Raw genomic sequence first — 22,487 nt, 5'->3', positions numbered from 1 at the left:
ATACATACATACATACATACATACATACAAATAACATAATGAATCACTATATTTAGTTAAAAGATTAATTAAGATCTGGGCACTTCGTGAATTCGATTAGGAAATTAGGAAATAAATTAAGAGCAAATTGTCTTGGGGGAAAAAACTCTACATTTATTTCGCTTCGCATGGACGTCTGAAAACTTGATTGTTGTATAGGATGTGTTTGTACAATGCTGAAATAGAAAAAGAAATCCTCTTTTACAACAAGAAAACAACAAACGAAATATTTTTTCCGTAACATTTTTGTTAAAAACAGACAACAAGCCTTATTCTCCACACAAAACAGTTGTCATGTCAAATGAACCTAAGTTAAATCAAGAAAACTATTGACCAATTAGGTTAAATCATCATTATTAATGATTATCTAACTTTGCTCGTTGTATATATAAAATCACCACAAATACACTAGGGAACTATGTAATTGTTTTATTCCAAGCTAAACGAATTAGTTTCAGAAATGACAACAAAATCAATTAAAAATGCTCGATGAAAACCCCAATCGGCAATTTCTGAGAGATTTTGCATTTTTGTATGTTGTTTCGGCAACGTTCGGCCGTTAATGTACTTCGTATGAGCACATGGTTTTTTATGACAACCGGAAACGGCCGAAAATTGCAATCAAAAATTGCGACAAGAAACTGAAATTGCCATTACGGATCCTTTACCTTAATTCAACTCGTTTTAATTACAAATGTTATGCATATGGGACGCTACTTACCCCATCGTGATCCAATCATTACAGGGCAACTAGAATGTAATGCACGTGCGCTAGGTGTACCGTCTTCCTTCAAGTTTCTCCATACAACGGCAGAGCCCTTAAACAAACGAGTTATTCAAAGGGTTTTAGTTTTGTTTTATTTTATTTTTCATATAATTTATAACACCTTTTCATTTCCATTATAACAAGTGCTGTCTTCAACAATCCATTAGTTCTTCCGCCGAGATGGGTTCGCTTCAATTCATTACCTTAAACTTGTATGGGTATTTATAAGTAAACGTGACTTCACCAATTCATTATGAAATACTTTTTAATTGAAAATACGTGTGTACTGCAATTTTTATGTACACTTGCACATATTGCGAAAGTCTTTGTCATTCTCATGATGTCTTTATATATTAATATCTATTAAACATTTCCCTTGCAATAAGATAAAACGATTGAAACTAGGATCTTAAACAAATAAACACTTCCCAAATAAGTTATTCATCTAGCATAATATTCAAAAAGGAACCATTTCTGTTAATCTCAAATTGCAAAAGAAAGGTAAAAATTTACAGATATTTACAGACATACATCAGAATATTTGTACACAACCTCTATGAACCTCTCTTCGTAAATGACATAGGCAAGATAGCGTATAAAGTTTGATTAAATTTCATTTCTTAAAAGTGCATTTCATTTGTATTACATTTAGAAAGTATATACATGTAAACCTATACACTTATAAGTAACGGTTTCCAAGATACCAAATAAACATCATTGCACTTTCAAGTATTCAGATGTTGATGACACCTCTGTTACAGTTTATTGCACACTATTCATTCTTTTATGCTTGTCTCTGTTAAAACACTATTACGCTAGAATGACGTCACGTTAACGTGCGATGACGTCAAAGTTTTTGTTGCGACCAAGAAAGAGCACTTCTATATTTTGTCTACTGTTTTAGATTTCGGGCATATTAGAATCGAAATAATTTATAGCACAACCGTGTTTTAACACTATTTATACACTCGGGTGGTAATACGTCGTACAAATATTTTATAGAAGACATTAATCTTGGCAGATATGTAGATGTACCAAGTTTTTATTCTCCCCAAAAACAGCGAAAATCTAATGATAAAGTTATAAACTCTTTTGGTCATAAGCTAATCAACTTGTGCAAAGAGCATGATTTAATAATTACTAACGGGCGGCTAGAAAAGCGGGACTATACATACCACTGTGTTAATAGAAATAGGAACGGCGCAAGTGTTGTGGAGTATTTAATTACAAAATACGATAATTTTGAATACGTATCGGACATGTCGGTTTTAAGCTTAACTGAGTATTCTGATCATTGCCCTGTTACCTTCAATAGTGTTTGTCAAAATAATGTGCATAAGCCATTGAATCATAGTTCAATGACATACAATAAACTGTTATGGGATTCAAACAGATCACATGATTTGTTAAATGTGCTCGAATCTAATCGACAGATATTTATTGACATAACTAATGACATAGTTAGTAACCAAGGAGATTTAGATTCGAAAATATCAACATTTTCAGAAGTCATGTATGAATGTTTATTTGCTGTATTTGGTAAAACTGTGACAGCTAGACAAAGTATAAAAAAGCGCAAAAACCCATGGTTTAATGAGGCGTGTAGAAATGAAAAAGCTAAATTTTTCACTGGAAAACGAAAATTTAATCTCAATCCAAGTATAGAGAATAAAATGAGTTTTCTACAGAGCAGGAAACATTTTTGCAATGTCAAACGTAAAGTTAAATCTAAATATTTTGATAAAGAAAAATAGATTTTTTCTGAATTCAGCCGTAAAGCACCTAAACAGTTTTGGAAAAAAAGTTAATAAGTATAGAAACGCTAAAAGTTCGAACAGTATTCTTGTTAATGAATCGCAGTTTTCGGCATATTTTGCTGATATTTTAAATAAGCCAGTGCAAAATTGTACAATACTGAATGATTTTACTCATAATGATGTTGAGCATATTACAGTAGATAGTTTAGATAAGCCTTTTGGTGCAGCTGAAATTGATAAGTGCATTTCCTCGCTATCTAGAAATAAGGCACCAGGCATTGATTTGGTTGTCTCGGATTTTTTTCATTGATGCCAAACCTTTTATCACACCATTTCTAGTTCAAATTTTCAATAAAATATACAGTGATGGGGTGTATCCTTTAAGCTGGACAAAGGGAATCATTGTCCCCATTCATAAAAAGAGGGGAAAAGAACGATCCTAATAATTACAGAGGAATCTCACTTTTCAATACCATAGCTAAGCTTTTTTCTTTATGTTTGCGTAATAGATTAGATACATGGTGTGAAAATACGACAGTTTTCCGCGATATGCAATTTGGATTTCGTACTAACAGAAGTACGACTGACTGTGTGTTTATATTGCATAGTTTTATTCAAAAAATGTTGTCAGAGAATAAATCTCTTTATTGTGCCTTTATCGACTATGAAAAGGCTTTCGATACAATAGTTCGAGATGCATTGTGGTATAAATTATTTGATACTGGTGTTAGTAGCAAAATGGTGAATTTGTTAAAAGCCATATATGAAAGAGTTTCAGTTTGTGTTAAGATGCATGCAAAATTGTCTGATTTTTTCGATGTCTCACTTGGTTTAAAACAAGGGGAACCACTCTCGTCCATACTTTTTATATTGTTCGTAAATGATGTTACCACCAATCTCGATTTTAATTCACTGACAGAAATTGACTTAAATTATTTAGATATCTATATGTTATTATTTGCGGACGACATGGTCGTGTTTACCACTAGTGCGCAAAGCCTCCAGGCACAGTTAGATAGCTTATATATGTATTCCATTAAATGGGGATTAAAAATAAATGTTAATAAAACAAAAATTTGTGTTTTTAGAAAAAGGAAAACAGCCATTGATCATAACTGGTACATTGATAACGAGAAATTAGAAATTGTTGAAACATTTTGTTACCTTGGAGTTAATTTTAAATACAATGGGTCAGTGCTAGAGGCAATGAACTCCTTAGCAGAACAGGCATTAAAGGCGGTAAATAGCTTATATTCTATTTTCTCCAGAATAAAATTTGACGTTAAAACTAAACTCTTACTTTTTGACAGAATGGTTGAGCCGATTTTATTATACTGTGCAGACGTTTTTGGCATTTATAACACAGATGTTCTAGATAGAATTCAAGTGAAGTTCTTTAAAGTTAAAGCATCTACCCCAAATATGGCCGTTTTAGGAGAACTTGGAAGATATCCTATATCTGTTTTATGTAAAGACAGAGTATTAAATTATTGGATGAAAATAAGGAATGATACAGGATTGCTTATGTATAAGATTTTTCAACTTCAGTACGAAGAATTATATAATGAAAGATGTACTTTTTGGGCAAAAATGTTAAATTTCTTATTGATGGTCTCGGATACGGCTACATGTGGCATAACTTTCAAGAGAACATCACCTTTGATATATTGAAATGCAGACTAAGAGATCAGTTTAAACAAGAGTGGAGTGGTATTGTTCATAGTATGACAAAACTAGATTATTATGTAAAATTTAAAACTGAATTTAAATATGAAAAGTATCTTGATTTTATTGATAATGATTATTTGAGAAAACTATTCACTTGTTTCAGATTATCAGCTCATTCTCTAGCTATAGAAACTGGGAGATACGTAAGAACCGATAGAATAAATAAGGTGTGTCGAAATTGCAGTTACAATGTTGCTGAGTCGGAATATCACTTCTTAATGACTTGTCAAAAATATTCTAATATCCGTACCAAATTTTTGCCACGCATTTCGTGGCCAAATGTCAATTTATTTAACTGTCTGATGAGTTCAAATAAAAGGAAAACTATTTTGAATATTTGTAAATACCTTAAAGAAGCATATAGTATCAGAAATGCAGAGGTGTAATTATGTACTTAATAATTATGATAAGTGTTTATAGGTAATATTACCTTTTTCTGTTCATGCTGCCGCTATATGTACATGCTATTATATACATCCTATCAACATATTCATATTAACATGTCATGTATGTTTACATATCTATTGTATCAGTATTTTCTTTTTTCTGTTCATTAGCCAAAGGCAAGTTCTTGTCGATGTTTGCTAATAAAATGTTGTTGTTGTAAAAAAAAAATTACACCCGAGGTATAACCACCCATCGTGCATAAATAGTGTTAAAGCACTCTTTTGCTATAAATTATCTCTTAAATATTAAAATGAATGCACACTTAAGAAATGAGTCAAAACAAAAATACGCAAGAGATTACGTTAACCCATTCATACTTTCCTTTCATTTGTATGCATTCAGTACGTATAACCAAGCAGTGAAGGCTTTAGTAGGCAGTCCCGAATCGCACCATGCAGCAGTTAATCTTCAAAATACCCAGGGAAATTATAAAACGGCAGGCTCTTTTAAGCGCGTTTCAAATAATTTTAAGACGAGATGTATTGTCTAATGCATTACTTTCCCTAATGGAATATCAACAGTTCTTTTGCTCCAAATGAAATATACAACAGTAATTTTCTTTCTGCGTAATAAAGTAATCTAACAACAGATTTTGTTTTAATAAGAAAACATTCTTTTATCCGTGCACTTCCTGCGTGTGGCAGGCACTTCAAGTAAAATTTGAAACTTATTTTTTCAAATAGAAATTAGGTAATTTTCAAACTGTAGCTGATCTTTATATTTTGAAACCTGCATCATTTTCCAGCAGCCACGCGTTTTATGGACTATTTGCAGTCTGCATGTAATAAGCGATAAATCTTACAAGAAAGGTAATTTTAACCTGCAAATTATACAAATACATTTCCAACTAAAATCCATATATAAGTGCGTCATCTGAACTAAATACTGAAACTTAAATGTTACCGATTAGAATTTCCTCTAAAGGTACAGGTCTTTTAACAAATAAAGGAAATTAATAGTAGAGCTTATACCTACGCAAAGATACAGGGCACTAAAGGGAATAAATTGTTTATTTGTTGTTTTTTTTCCATCATCAATTTTTGACATTTTGACAAGTTGCAAAAGGGGCTTTTAGTGTACTAACTACAATATTTTATGGTAGTACCTTTAAAGTAATCAGTAAAACGGCCAGAATTAGATATTTTCAGATGGTTCATGATGTTTTTACATAAAAATATATCAGTAACGCATCATACATATTTGTATTCATCAAAACTGATTCTCAAAATTAGAGATAAGATAGATCTTTTATTTCCATTTTTACAAAAGAGTTACAAAAATATACCTACAATCAAATTAGCGATATTACAAGCTCTTGTAAATCAACAAAGAAGCATTTGGTAAATAGCTAACTGAATCGCATACTAGTATGCATTTGATATACAAAATGACAAAGAAAACAACTACAGTATATTGCATTAAGTTTTTTACAAATATACATGTATTAAAATGTAAAGTGATCATTTGCATAATGCATCATCTAATGAACCTGTGGTACAAAACCTTTCCGAAACGAAATGAAAGATACATGTAAGGTTCAATTTAAATATTTAAAATTTGGTTGTTTTTGGTTCCTGACATCTATATATTTAAATCAAACATTGAAGCACTTGCGAATTCCGTCCCTGTCTGGTAGTTTCTTGAAATAATACATAGTTTTTGTTCATAACAATTTCTGTTACACGTTGGTTTATCAGTCCCGAAAGGAAGATCATGCTCTTTTTGCATATACAGATACTTTAATTAATTTCAGAAATGATTGCCAAACCTCCACCCAACAGGACTCGCCAGTAAATAACAACATGAACATACCTCATACCTATTAAATGAATCATATATACAACACTTGTCAGAACCGTGTGGTTAAGTAAACACGTTCAAGTATTTTCAAATTTATTTAATTTTCATAGGATGAATGCTTGAAATAAGACATTTGTTAAAGATATCTCCGTTCTTCGATAACAAAACAATAGAATTAGTTTATGATCTTTTTTTTTCTGAATGTTACTTTTGTTTTATACATTTCAAAAATCACAAATTTATTTTATTTACACGTAATCTTCGTCTCTTAATACTAACTTCCTTGTTTTGTTATAGAACAGTTGTGTTCAACGTTGGCAAAGACATTTGCAATAAATGCATATCTAGAAAATTATTGACAAGCACCTGTATAGTTTCATTATATACTTAATGTCCATTTTTTAAAGGGACATCAATGAACTTGTGTTTTAAACACGGAAAATGTTTGTTACCTTATGCACAGGAACTGTTAAATTGAGTTTTGGAAATACAACCGATCCCCCATACTTCACATCCGACAGCTAAAATATAAACAAATAGTATTAGCATTTATACGTATAAACTGAGAACCAAGTGATACTAACTTCTATAAATTTTATAGAAAACGTGCACGCTAGCTGAAAATAGTGTACAAAAACACACCATTTTTCAGCAATATTCAATGCTACATTTAAATGGGCATTAAAATTTTCAAAAATTAAATGAATTGGTTATCACAATTCGTATTCTATCATCAGAAAATATATTGCAAAAATAGCATGCAAGTCGTTTGAATTAGTAGAGGATGCAACAATATGGTGGCAAGTGCTTTTAAATGTAACTGTTTTAAACTTCTCACATTCATTACCCTCACAGACAGGTAGAGCTATACAAGAATTCATCACAACCCAAAACATAACAGAACCATGTTAATTTTGTGCAATTTCAAATAATTATATACGTGTATACTCTCTACAAAAAAAATCATTTTTGCTACCATCCGCTTATCTATCAATTTCTTCTTCATTGCAATTTGTGCTATAATTGTGTACTTAAGACAATAATTTGTAGTGGAATTATTTTGTTAGCACATTCCATTAGGAACATTAACAGCTTCTGTTCCCTCTTCAAGTGATTTGTAGTTTTCCAGGTTTGAAGTACTTCAGGTGTAAAAGCCAGACACCATCCTTCACAATAATAACTTGATGTAATTGAATAAATGTCAAAATAACACTGCACTAAATTTTATCCATGTTAAATAACGCGATCAATTTATCTCTCAGTTTTACATTTATTGCTTTAGAAAAACGATGTGATTATGTAAAAGAAACAATGATTATATCAATAAAAATATGTGTGTGCGGTGACCTTATATACTTGCATTTTCTAAATTGATGTGAGAGGAGCGGTCATTAACGAAATGTTGAGAAATTAACGACAATGAAGACATGAATCTTCAGAAACTCCATCCAGTTACAGTGAATATTATGATTTGTTTCAAAATACCTTATTATGCATTATATACAAATAGCCAAAATGAATTTGTAGTTTGTTTAATGATTATTGAAATTAAATAAACGATCCCTTCGCAATTTGGGTCATATCCTGGAGTAGACGACCATGACCATATGCGAACGACCCTGTCCGTGAATTTGGGACGATCTAACGACCTGGCCTGGTTCACAAAACATTTTCAGTCTCAGCTGAGTTTGATAATGAAATTTTATTTCTCATTTATATCTAAATAGCATGTTTAAAACTACATTTAAAGTTAACAACTATTTTCAAATGCCTATTCAGTATTGATGGTCAGTCTCAGTTGGAATTTAACCTTAAAGTTTTAGTAAAATTGATATTAAAATTTCAAACTCAAACTCAACTGAGACCGAAAAATGTTTTGTGAACACGGGGCCTGGACACATATTTAACAAAATATAATTATGTGCTGCTATTTTTTACGAAAAGCATATCCATTAAATTTCGTGCGCAGAAATTAAAATGTTTTATGTCTCTAAACGTCTGCTAATGATTCAAATGGGATATTCAATGTAGGAAATTAATTGGTACTAAAATTAAATAGTAGGTAAATTTTATCAGTTTATTACTCATTGGTAAAGGCAAAAATTGTTTATGGCGAAAAACATTTACAGCGCATACTCCCCTATACGTACATAGTTTATGAGATCATTCGATTTATGTGATTTTCGCTTTCAACTGTAGGCTTTTTAATTACTTTTAAAAACCATTTGCGCTTTAGATTCATACATAAAATGATCATTTACAGTTGCGGATCATTTTCTCAATATGTTCCAAATGGGAACATTAAAAGGTTCATAATTCACGTAGACTTTCCCACTTCAAGTAATTTGTATTTTGCCACGTTTGCAGTACTGCAGGTGTATAAATCAGAATACATCCTTCTTAGTAATAACAGGATGTAATAAATGCGCTCTCTGTAACAATTCGAAGTGTAACACTACTAATGTTCCGTAAGCTATTAACAATACCACTCAAGTGAAATGATACGTTATCCTCCAAAATAGTAGAATAACAATTTGGTAAACTTAATACATCCTCTGTAACAATTTGAAATTAATAATGTACTTTTATCTATCACGATATTTATAAGTTAAGCGAACAATTTCTTTTACCTTCCTTTACAAGTAACATTTTTCCTTTTTATTACGTGATTAAGAAATTTCAAACTACCAGTATTTGCATGGATTTTAAAATCTCCGTGACTTTTGCAAAAATCATACATATATATGTAGGCACTAACGGTATCCAATCAAATTGCTTGAATGAATAAAATGAATGTCAGTTAATTGGAAGGTGACTTCACATTCAGTAAGTCTCCTTCGTTTTGTGTATCATGTGATAGCATGTGAGCTATCACTCTTATGTATTATGAAAACAAATATATCACGTGTTTTGTCATTCAAAGAGTATGCATATATATATAGCCCTAATAACCGATATAACGGGAGCTTATTCATTCAGTTGCGTTGTCTTATGTTGATAAAAAAACGAAGGTCTATTCCTTCTTCTTAGTAATATTCTGCAATAACTTAGAACATCAACTTAAGTGGCTAATTTCTCTATACCAACGTCAGGTATATTTCAAGCTTCAAAACATGTAGCTTTTTCCCAACCTTCAAGTAATAGTCATTAATAGTCCGCTAGCCAGTTACATTTTAGTAATTATTTTTAACTACTTTATTTATGCACTTGCTTCTGAAATAATTAACTTTGTATGTCTGTACTTTATACGCTATTGTTACCATTTTGCAAATAACGTGAGGGTTTTTTGTCAAAAGAAAGATTTTATATTTAGTACTTTAATACCTCTCAGTATACAGTAAAAGTACAAATCAAATTTAAAAAGAGAACATTCTAAGACCCGGATTATTACAAGTTAACACTAGATGTGCTCACCTGGCTAATATAAGATATATTTCGAGGGACGACAGCTCAACTGTTGCAAGTGCTTCTAAATCTATATACCCTTAGACCACTTTCCCTCTCACCCATAGATGTGAGCTATGAAATGGTATATTAGAAAACGTTTTTACACAAGGTAATTTACGAACTCAAAGAATGCGGGGATACAACATTGTATATTTTACGAGATGATTCAGTTGTGTTGCTTTGAGATGGTTTATTATTTGCAGGATTTAAATTCTTCTTCATTACATTCTGCGCTATAAATGAGTACATCAAATGGTTTATTGTTTTCTTAATACATTCAAAGCGGAATATTAAGAGATTCATTATTTCCGTATATAGTTCCTCATTAAAAAATTAAATTAATTTAATTAGTGGGTTTCGAGTCTCGCAGGTATATAAAATGAGATATATTCTCTCAAATGCAATTACAATTAAAACTGTACTTCTGCATCCACCCTCTAAGAATTAAAACTGTAAAAATGCACCCCTAAGAATTATAACTGTATTTACAGCATCCTGTAAAAATTAATGTAATTACTGCACCCTGTAACAATCAAAAATGTAATTACTACATCTGTTCTGCTCTGTTCCGTTCTATTGCAAACAGACGACATGTCTGGCAAAATTCATTCAACAGTGAAGCCAGTTGTAAAAACTGATAATAAAATATGTTCTTTAAATGTTATGACACCGACACAGTTTATACTATTATACTATATGACGACTTTAAAACATGTCGAGTTTTGAAACTCCATGTTTGTTTTGTTGGGTTGTAAGTGACACCGACACAGTTTATAGAAACTTGTTGAGATCCAGTTACTGACAGTACGAACATATTTAATATTCAAAACACACGTTACCTGTAGCATAATAGTAGCCAATCTGTTGCCAGCAAATGGGTATGTGTGGTGTCCTTTAGGCTGAAAAAGTTAGACTTCAGTCGATTATTAAAACCAGACGACAGTTACAATATTTATGTACGTCACAGAAGTTATATTTATCCGAAGTATAAGTTAAAAGATAACCTCAACAACACATTTACCCATTGCAAATTAGTCTTCATAGTGACAATTTAAACAAGAAAAAGACATTACAATTACTAACCCATGAATCTAAGACTGGATTATGGATAAGACCAGGACCCTCGTTCGTCATCTGAAATAATTGTAAGAATAACATTAATTTAAAATGTAAATGTGCACAGCACATTTAAATCTAGCAAGATGTTTTACATTAGTCCAGTTTTTTACCATATTTTGTTGACTATGACCCATTTAAATATTTTTCACTGACTGTTTCGTTCCAAGGCGATGGTAAACTATGTCCCTATCTTTGTTTTGCAATCATTGCTGTCTATTTGTTTCACTTAGCCTTTGTCTTTTGGTGTGTGTATATGCATTATGTACACATTAGACATTCACACATAAACGTGGAGAAGGCAGGTGTTCCTCCTTGGCACTGTGTTTCTAAATGCCTTAAAATTTTACTTTCTCAGCAACTTCACAATGCATGTTGTTTACTTTCTATCTAACATACAGCTGAAATGCAGTAATAACCATACCTATTACGTTGATCTGGCTTTCCTGTATGCACCAAAATCATTAGTGAACAACTGGTGAAACGAGAAGCACAATGAATAAAGATGTACTTTTTAAAGCAATTTGCACTAGAAAGAAACCACTTAATACATATTACTTACAACAGGTAGAAGACTCACAATTGTTTTTGTTTACACAGGTGACAGACATTAGACGAAACCGACTGGCAAAGTATTTTACAAAGATTCCTTCCAGCAGTTATATGAAAATGTTGAGTGCAATATGCATCTATCAAAACAATATCAAAGAGCCATTGTTTACATGAAAATAATACACACAAATATTTATCAATATCTTTACAGATGGGATATGATTTTTCATATAGTCAGCATTATGCGCTCTTTTTGTGTTTCTCCTGGATTTTATCTGTAAACAATCTGCTTCTCGTCAACAGTATAAAGTCATCTTTAATAGACTGTGTCTGGCAAGTACTTCTTACCACCCAAACATTTCTGTTTGTTTTAGATAAACTGCAGAGTATATACGATCATGCAACTCATCCAGACGTTCTATATAATGTATATATTATTAAATAATGTTAAGATTTTTATTATTCATGCTCTGATATTTTCTTAATTGAAACAATTAGCAAATCCGCTATTTCATTAAATTGAAGCTAACATTTAATGAGAAGAAGTCCATTAAAATATTTTTCTCTGTCTAATTCTGTAATTGTAGCTTTTGATGACTCCTACCTGCAGATAATCACTTCCAAACAACTTGAGAGAAGTCCATCCAAATTTGCTACGGATTAAGTATGGTGCCGATCAATCAATCGATTCATGAGAAGAAGTCGTTTTTATTTTTTTTCTTTATTTAGCTCCGGTGACCCCTACGTGCAATTAAGATGAACCACTGGGAAAAACATGGGACAGGTCTATACAAGCATGCTACAGGCCAAGTTTGGTAAATAGGCATCAAGTGGTAAATTAGAAAAAAAATGAAAGGTTTTTTTTTCTATTTTTAGTGCTGGCGGCCCCTTAAACACTTTGGGAAAAAAAACTTAAGACAAAGCCTTACAAGCAACCTTCAAACCGATTCTTGCACAGATGTATCAAGCGGCTCACAAGAAGAAGTCGTTTAAAAAATTTTAGCACTGGCGGTCCAGTAAAGTGTTCATGCAACCCCATTTTAAGAATAATGAGAGAGGTTAGTACAAGAATGTTACAAAGTTTAGAAAAACTCCATCTAGTGGCTCACGAAAATAAGTCGTTAAAAGGATTTTCGTGTTTAAATTCTTATGGCCACTAAAAGGTATCTGAACAAATGAGAGAGGTCCATAAAAGTAGGCTAAAGACCAAGCTTGGTGTAAATCAGACTTAGTACAACTGTTGACGTAGAAACCGGATGACAGACACTGGACCATCCATAAATACATAGTTCATACTAAACTTTAACCTCATATTATACTACATTTTCATTTTATAATAATAAAACATAATGATAATAAATATAGTTACTCATGTTTCCTTGATACGTTTTTACAAATGCTTTCTAGGTTAAATAAAAACACCTGGTAATGCTAAATGAATGTTGGTGAACTTATTTTTGTGAACGCAAATATGGACACATGACTATTTGAAATGCCAAACATGTTGTTACTAAACTTTATTCAGTTTACACAGCACTTAGGATTATCTTGTTTTTAAGAACAGGAACCCGTCCCATTTTTCACGTGCAGAATCGCGCCAGGAATGTTAAGTAATATAAATTGTATCAAATACACTTGGGACTTGTTAATAACAGAACAAATTGAAATAAAGCACTTGCGAGAAAGCTTCCCTTCGAAACAAGATTCCATCGTGAGTTCACGTCTCAATCATCAGTCAACTTCAAGACTTTGAGGCCGTTTGTACTTTTTGTTGGGTTTCCCAGTGACATTTATTGTCATAATGATGTTTCCAGTTTACAATGGTGGATGATAACCAAAGGTTTAATTTCGAACACAGAAGATCATTAAGATATAACCTAACAACATTGCACAAGCCCGACGAATGACAAACTATACAAATGATTGATCCAATTTCTATTTTGGTGGGTGGTACAATAGGTACAATAATAAATGTAAAATTATTCACAGCTTTTGGCAAAAAATGTAAACATAAAAGTTAATTTCACAATAAAAAAATAATATCACCCCCTATAGCATTCATTGGCACGTGAAAAATATTGACGAAAATATCATGTTCGGTGAAGAAAACAAATTGTAGTAATCCAAGTAAAAATCTTATTTTGTAACAGTTGTGAGAAAGTACGGGTAGATATAAACTGAGTTTTCATGGTTTCATGGTTGCATTGCATGCTTCCAAAAGATCTGATAAAAGATTTTATTATCAATGAAATATCAGGTTGAGTTACTACTTCTCTAGCTATTTGTTCAATACTGTCAATTAAGAATTTTTGTATTTATGTAAATTTGATTTACATAGTACGTTGTACACAAATATTCAAGATCAAGATGCCTCTATTCTTTTATTGATAAACACAGCGTGCGAATATTTTATGGCCAAATAACAGCTATTTGTAAGATGGTCGTAAACCCTAAGAGCTTGCAGACACCCTTCCAAGTTTTATGAGGAGATTATGTTTTGTTATATGCTGAAAATTGTTTATTGTTGTGTAATTTCTCCTTAATTACATTGTGCTATAAAACTATATCTACAGGAAGTAGTAATTAATGTTCCTAGTGCATTCAAGATAAAAATTTAAAGATACTGTATGATTCACTAGTGCTTTAGTTCCAAGCTTGCAGCGATTTTAATGTTTCCTTTTGTTGTTGTTTCGTTTTTGTACTGCTTTTTTTTTCAAAACAACATGACATTTATGCTTTTTAAGCCCAGGCGGCATGTTAACGTTATGTATTTACGTTTTTCATTGTCTATTCAAGGGAAATAATATTTCCTCAACTTTATATCACAATTAGACAAATGCAGCACTATTTGAATGTATATCCAGGGCTTCAACCGAAGACTGTAAACAAATTGCACGCTTGATAAGAACAATACATTAGTACATATATCCCGTGCCAGACACCGCCCCCCCCCCCCCCCCCTCCCACCCCCCAACCCCACCCCAAAGTTAAACTCGCTCCTACGCCTATGATTGTTTGTCGTTTAGATTATCAGAAAAGTGAAAAGTAGATCTAGCTCTATTTTGTAGAAAGCAATATGTAACATAATTAACGTCAGGAAAAAAGCGCTTCTATTTAAAATATATTTTAGTTGTATAATATTATTTAGATGTAAGATTTAAAAGTCTTCCATATATAAAAATAATTTGTTTGACACCAGGTAATTATTATTTTAGCGAAGCCGGATTTTACCTGGCCAAGCACAATAATAACGACCCGTTGTGATGGAGTATGTCCATGAGAGATGGAAGAACCCACATGTCCACTAACACAAGCTTAATCGGAGCTCTGTGGTACAGACACATTCAATGGACCCCATGACCCCTGAAGGACCAGACAATATAACACTGGGTCCAGGCAATATTAATTGAGCCTCGCCATGAGAAAACCAACATAGTGGGTTTGCGACCAGCATGGATTCAGACCAGCCTGCGCATCCGCGCAGTCTGGTCAGGATCCATGCTGTTCGCTTTCAAAGACTATTGTAATAGAGAAACCATTAGCGAACAGCATGGATCCTGACCAGACTGCGCGGATGCGCAGGCTGGTCTGGATCCTTGCTGGTCGCAAACCCATTATGTTGGTTTTCTCATGGCACGGCTCAATTATATTCTAAGTAGACACTTTCAATTTGTTTCGAGGTAAGATCTTCTACAAATATTTAAGGTATACGAAGCTTAACATTTACAGTATAAAATCAAATGTACGTTATATTATAATAATGAATTTTATGAAAATATTTCCCTCAAAGTTCAACTGCATTTTTATTTATATTTTTATATATAAAAAGTTGTTTCTTTCTGCTGAGACAAATGTTTATTTTCAAAATATTCGACAAAATCTAAAGTTTTAAATGTTTTTGGTGTTACTCTTGTTGTTGTTCTTCTTCTTCTTCTTCTTCTTCTTCTTCTTGTTACTTTGAGTTTGTGCTAAATGTCTGCAAGAATACTTCACGTTAACAGGCGTGTAAATTGTTATAAGTTCAAACAAAATTATGTTCATTCATTTTTCTTTTGTGAGTGCTGTGGGTGTACACGTGCGCATGCATTCATGAAACCTTTCATTAATATTTCTTTAAACGCTTGCATGCCAATGACTGCCATGAAGACGGTTGTATATAAACACATTAACACGACAGTATGTTACAGTAACGGCCCTATGAAAAATAGAATCTATATTGTTGGAGGAGGCAATATCAAGACAGGGTGACATACTCTATCATGCATATGTTGCGTAAACTGTTTTGATACCTAAAATGATACTCAAAATAATTCACAAATACATAAATTTTCATGAGGTTGTGTTCCTTGAATGAATTAACATATAAAGCGCATACGAACGAGAACAATATGATCTATGTACTCTTGGTTGGTGCTGAAAGATTTTTCTTAGTCTTATCTAATACATACCGCAGGCAAACTATCTCTGTCCGGACATTGTTTATAACATGTAGGTAATGCTTTGATCTTTGTTTTTAAAACATTCTTACATCTCCTCACGCTCATCATAAAACGGAAACTCAAGAAATATTTTGAAAGTTCTTGATAAAAAGCAGAAGCCTGTGAAATAAAGGATTTTTTCTGTAGCAAAACATATGAATTTCTTGTAAGGTGCTCTCGATGACAAACGAGCCAACACACTCAAATTCTTGTCAACAGGACGTAATATGATCCAAATGTTTAAGGTTAACTTTGACCAAGTGTACAGCTGCTGGAAACATAGGAAATGAGCTTTATCCCAAATGATTCAATATTACTAGATAGGTTTAAAACGAAGATAGAATTCATAAAGGAAAGAAAGAAAGAAATTAAATTTATAATTATTATTATCAGTTTTTCTTAACATATCCAACAGCAATTCGTGTGTATTTTAGGATTGATGAAATGGAGGTGTTTCCGTGTTAGCCTTGTCTAATGTTTCCAGTGTTTTACACTTTTTGTGCTTGATGTAATTACGAATATGCACGTTTCTAATAAAGATAAGGAAAGACAATTGCTAATGTAATATGCGCGCGGGAATTACGTGCATATTATTCCAGTGAAGCATAATAATACTTTTGGAAGGGTAATCGTTGCTTTCAAATCGAATCTGCTATTGTTTGGTGTTGCTGTTTCTTTGGCGTCATAAGGTTCTTCTTGTTGATTTGATTAACCGCAACGGCAGTCTTTGACGCCCTGCTCCGCGGCTATTTAAATTCTATTGTGTGTATGCAACCCATGATTACAATAGGTAACAGTTAACGGCCACGCGCCACACTTTAGCACGCAAAACTACAGGTATTTTATATAGACTTTTATATAAAACAGACTCTATAATGACAGGCACTGTTCATAGTCAGGATTTTCATGCTTTTTTAGTGGCAAAGTAAGGTTAAAAGGTAGGACTGGAGCAGGTCTTTAAGTGATGTGTTGCAGTCCTTATAGATCACCCGTGGGATTGTTATCTATGGGCATTTGGGACCAAGGGGTCCATTCAATATTACCTTTATAATATATTTCCCATTTTGTCATAACCTTTCATGAAAAGACTCAATCTAAACGTATCTGCTAATATTATGTTTTATGCCTTATTAACTTGATTGTATATCGCCGTAGTAACATCGGATAAATACAATGTTAATTGATGTACATAAGGTCACATTTACAACCTATTCACGGCCTGTAAACACTGGCTCATCCTCTTTGAGGAGATGAGTTGAAAAAAGAGCCAACGATACTTCCGAGGCGGCGCTAATGACCGGAACTTTAAGCAGAATGTAAACAAAGAAGAAGGGTGAGTTGATTGTTTCCTTTCTCAGTTAAATGTAAGGCCCTATTTCAAAAAATAGCCAATGTAGTTCCACTCAGAAATGATTATACTTTTTATATATGCAGGCCATTTTGCAAGGTAAATGCATTCCTTGACGTGAGAACTTTTGAAAATTGGAAAATGGGGCAAGTTCGAACCAAAAGTGGAGATTTACCAATATATTTCGCCCTAATTTACACAAATATGAGTAGACATACATTGTACCAATTTTTCTCATAATGGTATGTTAAATCTGAATTATTTATGTGTTTTAACGGCGGGTTTTACCCCTCTATGCTCAATTTTGGCTAAGAGGAGGAGCCAAAGCCTTGGAGGAGGCGCAAAAGGCCAGAGTGGGAGCCACCGACCAGTTATTTCTCTGGGTGATTAACACTCGTATAAAGCGTTTTCGTTCTCGCATTGTAATATCTATTCCGTTTTAATGTTTGTACTTTGATGCTTGAAATTGTATTATACTACCCAAATGCACATACTCTACCTAAAATAACAAGAGCTGTCCGTAAGACAGCGCATTCGACTTTTCTCAGTGCTTGACTCTGAATTAGAGCTTTGCCAGTAAAACTTTATAAAACTTTAAACAAAAAAATCTAAGTTAGAAAGGGCATAACTGTCAAAATTCAAATCAGAGTTATGGGGTTAATTTCTCCTGGGGCAGACTTTGATAGTAAATAACTATTTTAAGTTTCAAGTCAATAGCTTTGATAGTAACAGAGCTATCTGACTTAATTAAAAACTTTTACCAAAAATTCTAAGTTAAAAAAGGGGCATAACTCTGTCAAAATTCAATCAGAGTTATAAGGATTGTTTCTCCTGGTGTAGACTTCGAAAGTAATAAACTATTTTAAGTTTCAAGTCAATAGCTTTGATAGTAACAAAGATATCTGATGCTATCAAAAGGGTTAACCAAAAATTCTAAGTTAAAAAGGGGCATAACTCCATTAAATTCAAATAAGTGTTATAGGGATTGATTCTCCTGGTGTAGACTTTGATAGTAAATAACTGTTTTAAGTTTCAAGTCAATAGCTTTGATAGTAACAGAGATAATTGACTTTATAAAAAAAACAACGCCGACGTCAACGCCGGTGCGAGTGCAATAGCTCTACCTTTTCTTCGAAAAATCGAGCTAAAATATATGTGTATATATCAATGCAACGGCTACACAGTTTTATGACAAATGGTTAATTTTTATGTAAATGTTTGAAAGGAATCGCACAGAAAGGATTCACAATTCTGTATGATATTATTACTTGTGTTCGTTCCAGATGGGTCTGTTTAAAGGCAAACGTAGGAAAGGGTTATCATTGACAAAGAAAAAGAACGACGTAACATACAATTGTAAAAGAAGTGAAAATAAAATACAGCAAATCACATCAAATTTACACGAACACTTTAGAAATGTAACCACGAGCACCCAAAATAAAAAGAAGCGCAAGAGGACGGCTGTCACCAGCATTAAAGTGAATACATTCAGATCTCCTTTGCACAAAAAAAATATGTAAAGTGTTATCGCCGATTGTTCGCTTGTACAATACACACCAGGACCCGAAATGGTAATACTTCTTGCGGAAATGATGGTGATTTATTCTGCAAGGCCATTAATCAGCTTAGTATATCTGTAAATTAAGCAAAGCAGTTGTGCAATTTGACATTTGGTTTTACACTTGCTACTAAGTAAAATGTTTGATGAAACTTTGAAGCGCTATCTCTGGGTGCATATATGGCACTAAATACAACTTCCACGTGACGTAAACATCATATCGTTTTGACGATTTAAGCATTGCTAGTCATGTTAGAATGTACACTTTATTTATAAAACTCCCTCGATGTTTTTGTTATTATGTTTTTTTTCTATCTTTTCAGTATATTTATGTCTTTTCTAATTCATTAAGAAACAAATGTTTTTAAGAGTTTATTTGAAAGCATAAATAAAATCGAGTAAGGTAGTGATACTATATGATGTAAATATAAGAAATGATATTTTTCGGTATTCCTCAGAATAGGATCGGCAAATCAATGAATCGCGCTAGCTGGAAATTTTAAAAGTATCAACATACATGTTTCCTTACAAACGTTATTTAAGTAAAATTAGAAAACTGTATTTATAATTCTGTAATTGTAAGCTCAGTAACGGTCAATACCCATTCTTACTGCGTAGCATTAATTAAAAACGAAGTCTGACAGCAAATATTGCCTCAACAGATGCCACCCTATTTACAAACTCCCAGTACTAAATTATAACTCAATATGACTTTGACTGCAGAACGACTGACAAACGGACAAGGATAAGACAAAACCTATATAAAACGTGCGGTTCGACCGGGGAATAAATATCTAACGTTTTCAGTTTCATTGTTATCGTTAGAATATCTGGTATAAGTATTGAGTGTTAGCATTTTCATAGATATGTAATCAAATTAAGCAATTTACAAGTAAACAAAAATATTTATTTAGCATTTGTAAGTACCCAGTGAAGCACATATTGCAATTGCATTTCAAGACTACTAAAAAGTTAACACTAACTATCAAAAATTTCAAAATGCGTTGGACACGAAAACCGTTGTGCATTAGGAAACGTCCCTTTCATAAAAATATCATAATTATACAACTTAATACGCCATGATAGCCCATTATTAGACAAGTGAAAAAGAAACAAAAAAGAAGTGCAAATATCCGCACTTATCTCACAATACATTCTAAGAAAATGAATAGGATGTTGTTACAATATCATCCATCAGATGTTTGTCACAATCAAAGGAAACCATGATAAAGCTCTGGTATGTGAGAATTAACCATACATTAAAAAAACTCAATTTCATAGTGCTTTGGCTCCCACTCCGGTTCTTAGCGCCTCCTCTGCGTCGATGGCTCCTCCACATGGTGATAAATGGACATGTACGGGATAAACACGCTAGTTAACCACATAAATCATGCAGTACCAATATATGCTTTTCAGCAAGATTGATGCAGTGACTATAAAACCTTAAATTTGTGTAAATTAGGGCGAAATATATAGGAAAATGTCTACTGTTGGTTTGGACATGCTCTATTTTCTAACTTTCAAAAGTTCTCACGTCAAGGAATGCATTTACCTTGCAAACTGGCCTGCATATATAAAAAGTATAATCATTTCTGAGTGGAACTACATTGGCTGTTTTTTGAAATAGGGCCTTACATTTATCTGAGAAAGGAAATAATCAACCCACCCTTCTTTTTTGTTTACATTCTGCATAATGTTCCGGTCATTAGCGCCGCCTCGGAAGTATCATTGGCTCTTTTTTCAACTCATCTCCTCAAAGAGGACGAGCCAGTGTTTACAGGCCGTGCTATTGCCAAAACAAATATTAAAGGTGCAAAATAAAGACAAATGAATAGACATAAATCTTTAAAAAAGACTACACATTTTGTAATATAGTACTAAACATTATGATAGCCGTGCAATATTCCCTTGAAATCAACACAAGAACAGAGAAACAAATGATTGTTTCTGTATTTTCTTAGACTGACATGGGGGGTCATTTTGTCCTACTTTCATGTTTATCGTTTTTCCGTAATCGGTCGGAAATTCTTCGGGATCACGTGATTTTAAAATTGTTTCAAACGAATATCCGTTTAAAGACGCGCGACAAAATAACTGTATTTCTATGATGGTAATTATACACGACTTGCACGAAAAATATGAAATGTACAAAATTTATGTTTACAATTGACAGTGACATATATTAGGCCAAGACAATGTGTTTAATGTCTAAAATCTTATTAAATTAATGTAGCCATATGTACATAAATCAGTGTATTTAGGTAAATTTCAATCACATTTTCTTTCGGCAGTGTAAGACAGTTATTCATTTATATTCTTAAAACTATACTGAAAAGAGATTAACTGAAAAAGTTTGCAGACGAAGTTGTAAAAACACTTTTATTCGGGAAGGGCCTGAATTGTCCTCCCGCAAACTTGTAGTATAGCTGTTTATTACCTGTATTATAAGAATGATTTTCATGAAGGTTTTGTGAGTTACAAAATTGTTGAATTCCATGTGCTAAGTTTGTAAAAATCACGTTATCGTTTGGGCATATAATACATTTTGCATCTATTTATAAATTATAGCCTCATTTCGGAGGATTCTTCCGAAAAAATCCGAAGATGCTCGACGGGTTCGTAAGCAGTCGGAAAACATACTTTCGGTTTGACATAGGCAACAATTTTTGTTTATTTATTAGTTATTCGTGAACATATTCATGACTATTTGGTCAGATCTGATTCAGTGGGCCATATTTTCAGTAAATAGGAAGGCTCAGCTACAAACTCTGGTTTTCATATAATACTAGTTCGGGTTTTAGTAATGGACCTTTAATAAACCAACAGGTATTTTATGTTGAAGTTTATATTTTATTTGACTCTTAACTTTGTTAGCTCATTTTTCAAAACATTGGTGATTTATTGATGTTTTATTCCTATCAAAGAAAAGCCAAACCGGTGCATGACAAGAAGTTTTCCAGACATGCATTGGTTCAAGCACTTGACATAAAGGCCAGTACATCAGAAAGTTTGCATGAATTTAAAAATTAAAGATTTACTGAGCCGTAATCTAACAATTAAATTAAAGTAAATTGTAAATAAAATTTAAAGATTTACAATGCTACGGAAACGCATATTGACACCCCTCCCCCTTTTATATTTAAAGTAAATAAGTATGTCATTTCTAATGTGTGATCTTTTAACTGATAAACATAATCTTGAATAAAAAATACTTACAAACATAGTGGCATGTAATGCAAATTGGTAAATGAAATGATGTAAATATAGCAAGTATAGTTATAGAAAAACATAACTTTTATATTTTGAATTCAGGGAGTTTGATTCATATATAGATACAAAATAATATAAAAAATGTTATACTGTTAGGAGGTAGGTCCATGTTTCGGAGAAAGAAGTTTGAACATCACCAAATCATAGAAAGAAAGCATTGTTTTACATGAAAATTAAACAG

At 32.6% G+C, this 22,487-nt stretch overlaps 1 protein-coding gene across 2 annotated transcripts in view; it reads right to left on the bottom strand.

The window, feature by feature from the left end:
* The window catches only part of LOC123535210 (prolyl 4-hydroxylase subunit alpha-2-like), a 43,713-nt gene continuing 21,226 nt past the window's right edge, over positions 1 to 22,487 (bottom strand). Inside the window, exons 10-13 of one of the 2 annotated variants that reach the window (XM_053519946.1) lie at positions 10,824 to 10,883; positions 6,990 to 7,058; positions 761 to 857; positions 1 to 215 (exon numbers count right to left, since the gene is read on the bottom strand). In XM_053519946.1, the coding sequence (XP_053375921.1) occupies positions 154 to 215; positions 761 to 857; positions 6,990 to 7,058; positions 10,824 to 10,883 (288 nt within the window). In that variant the 3' untranslated portion in view covers positions 1 to 153. The remainder of the gene's footprint in view (positions 216 to 760; positions 858 to 6,989; positions 7,059 to 10,823; positions 10,884 to 22,487) is intronic. The other variant, XM_053519945.1, reaches the window with a different exon arrangement.

This window comes from Mercenaria mercenaria, chromosome 12 (genome assembly GCF_021730395.1).
Source record: "Mercenaria mercenaria strain notata chromosome 12, MADL_Memer_1, whole genome shotgun sequence".
In the NCBI taxonomy this organism is placed as follows: domain Eukaryota; kingdom Metazoa; phylum Mollusca; class Bivalvia; order Venerida; family Veneridae; genus Mercenaria; species Mercenaria mercenaria.
Note: the sequence above shows the minus strand (reverse complement) of the source record. Positions and strands in the feature narration are given on the sequence as shown.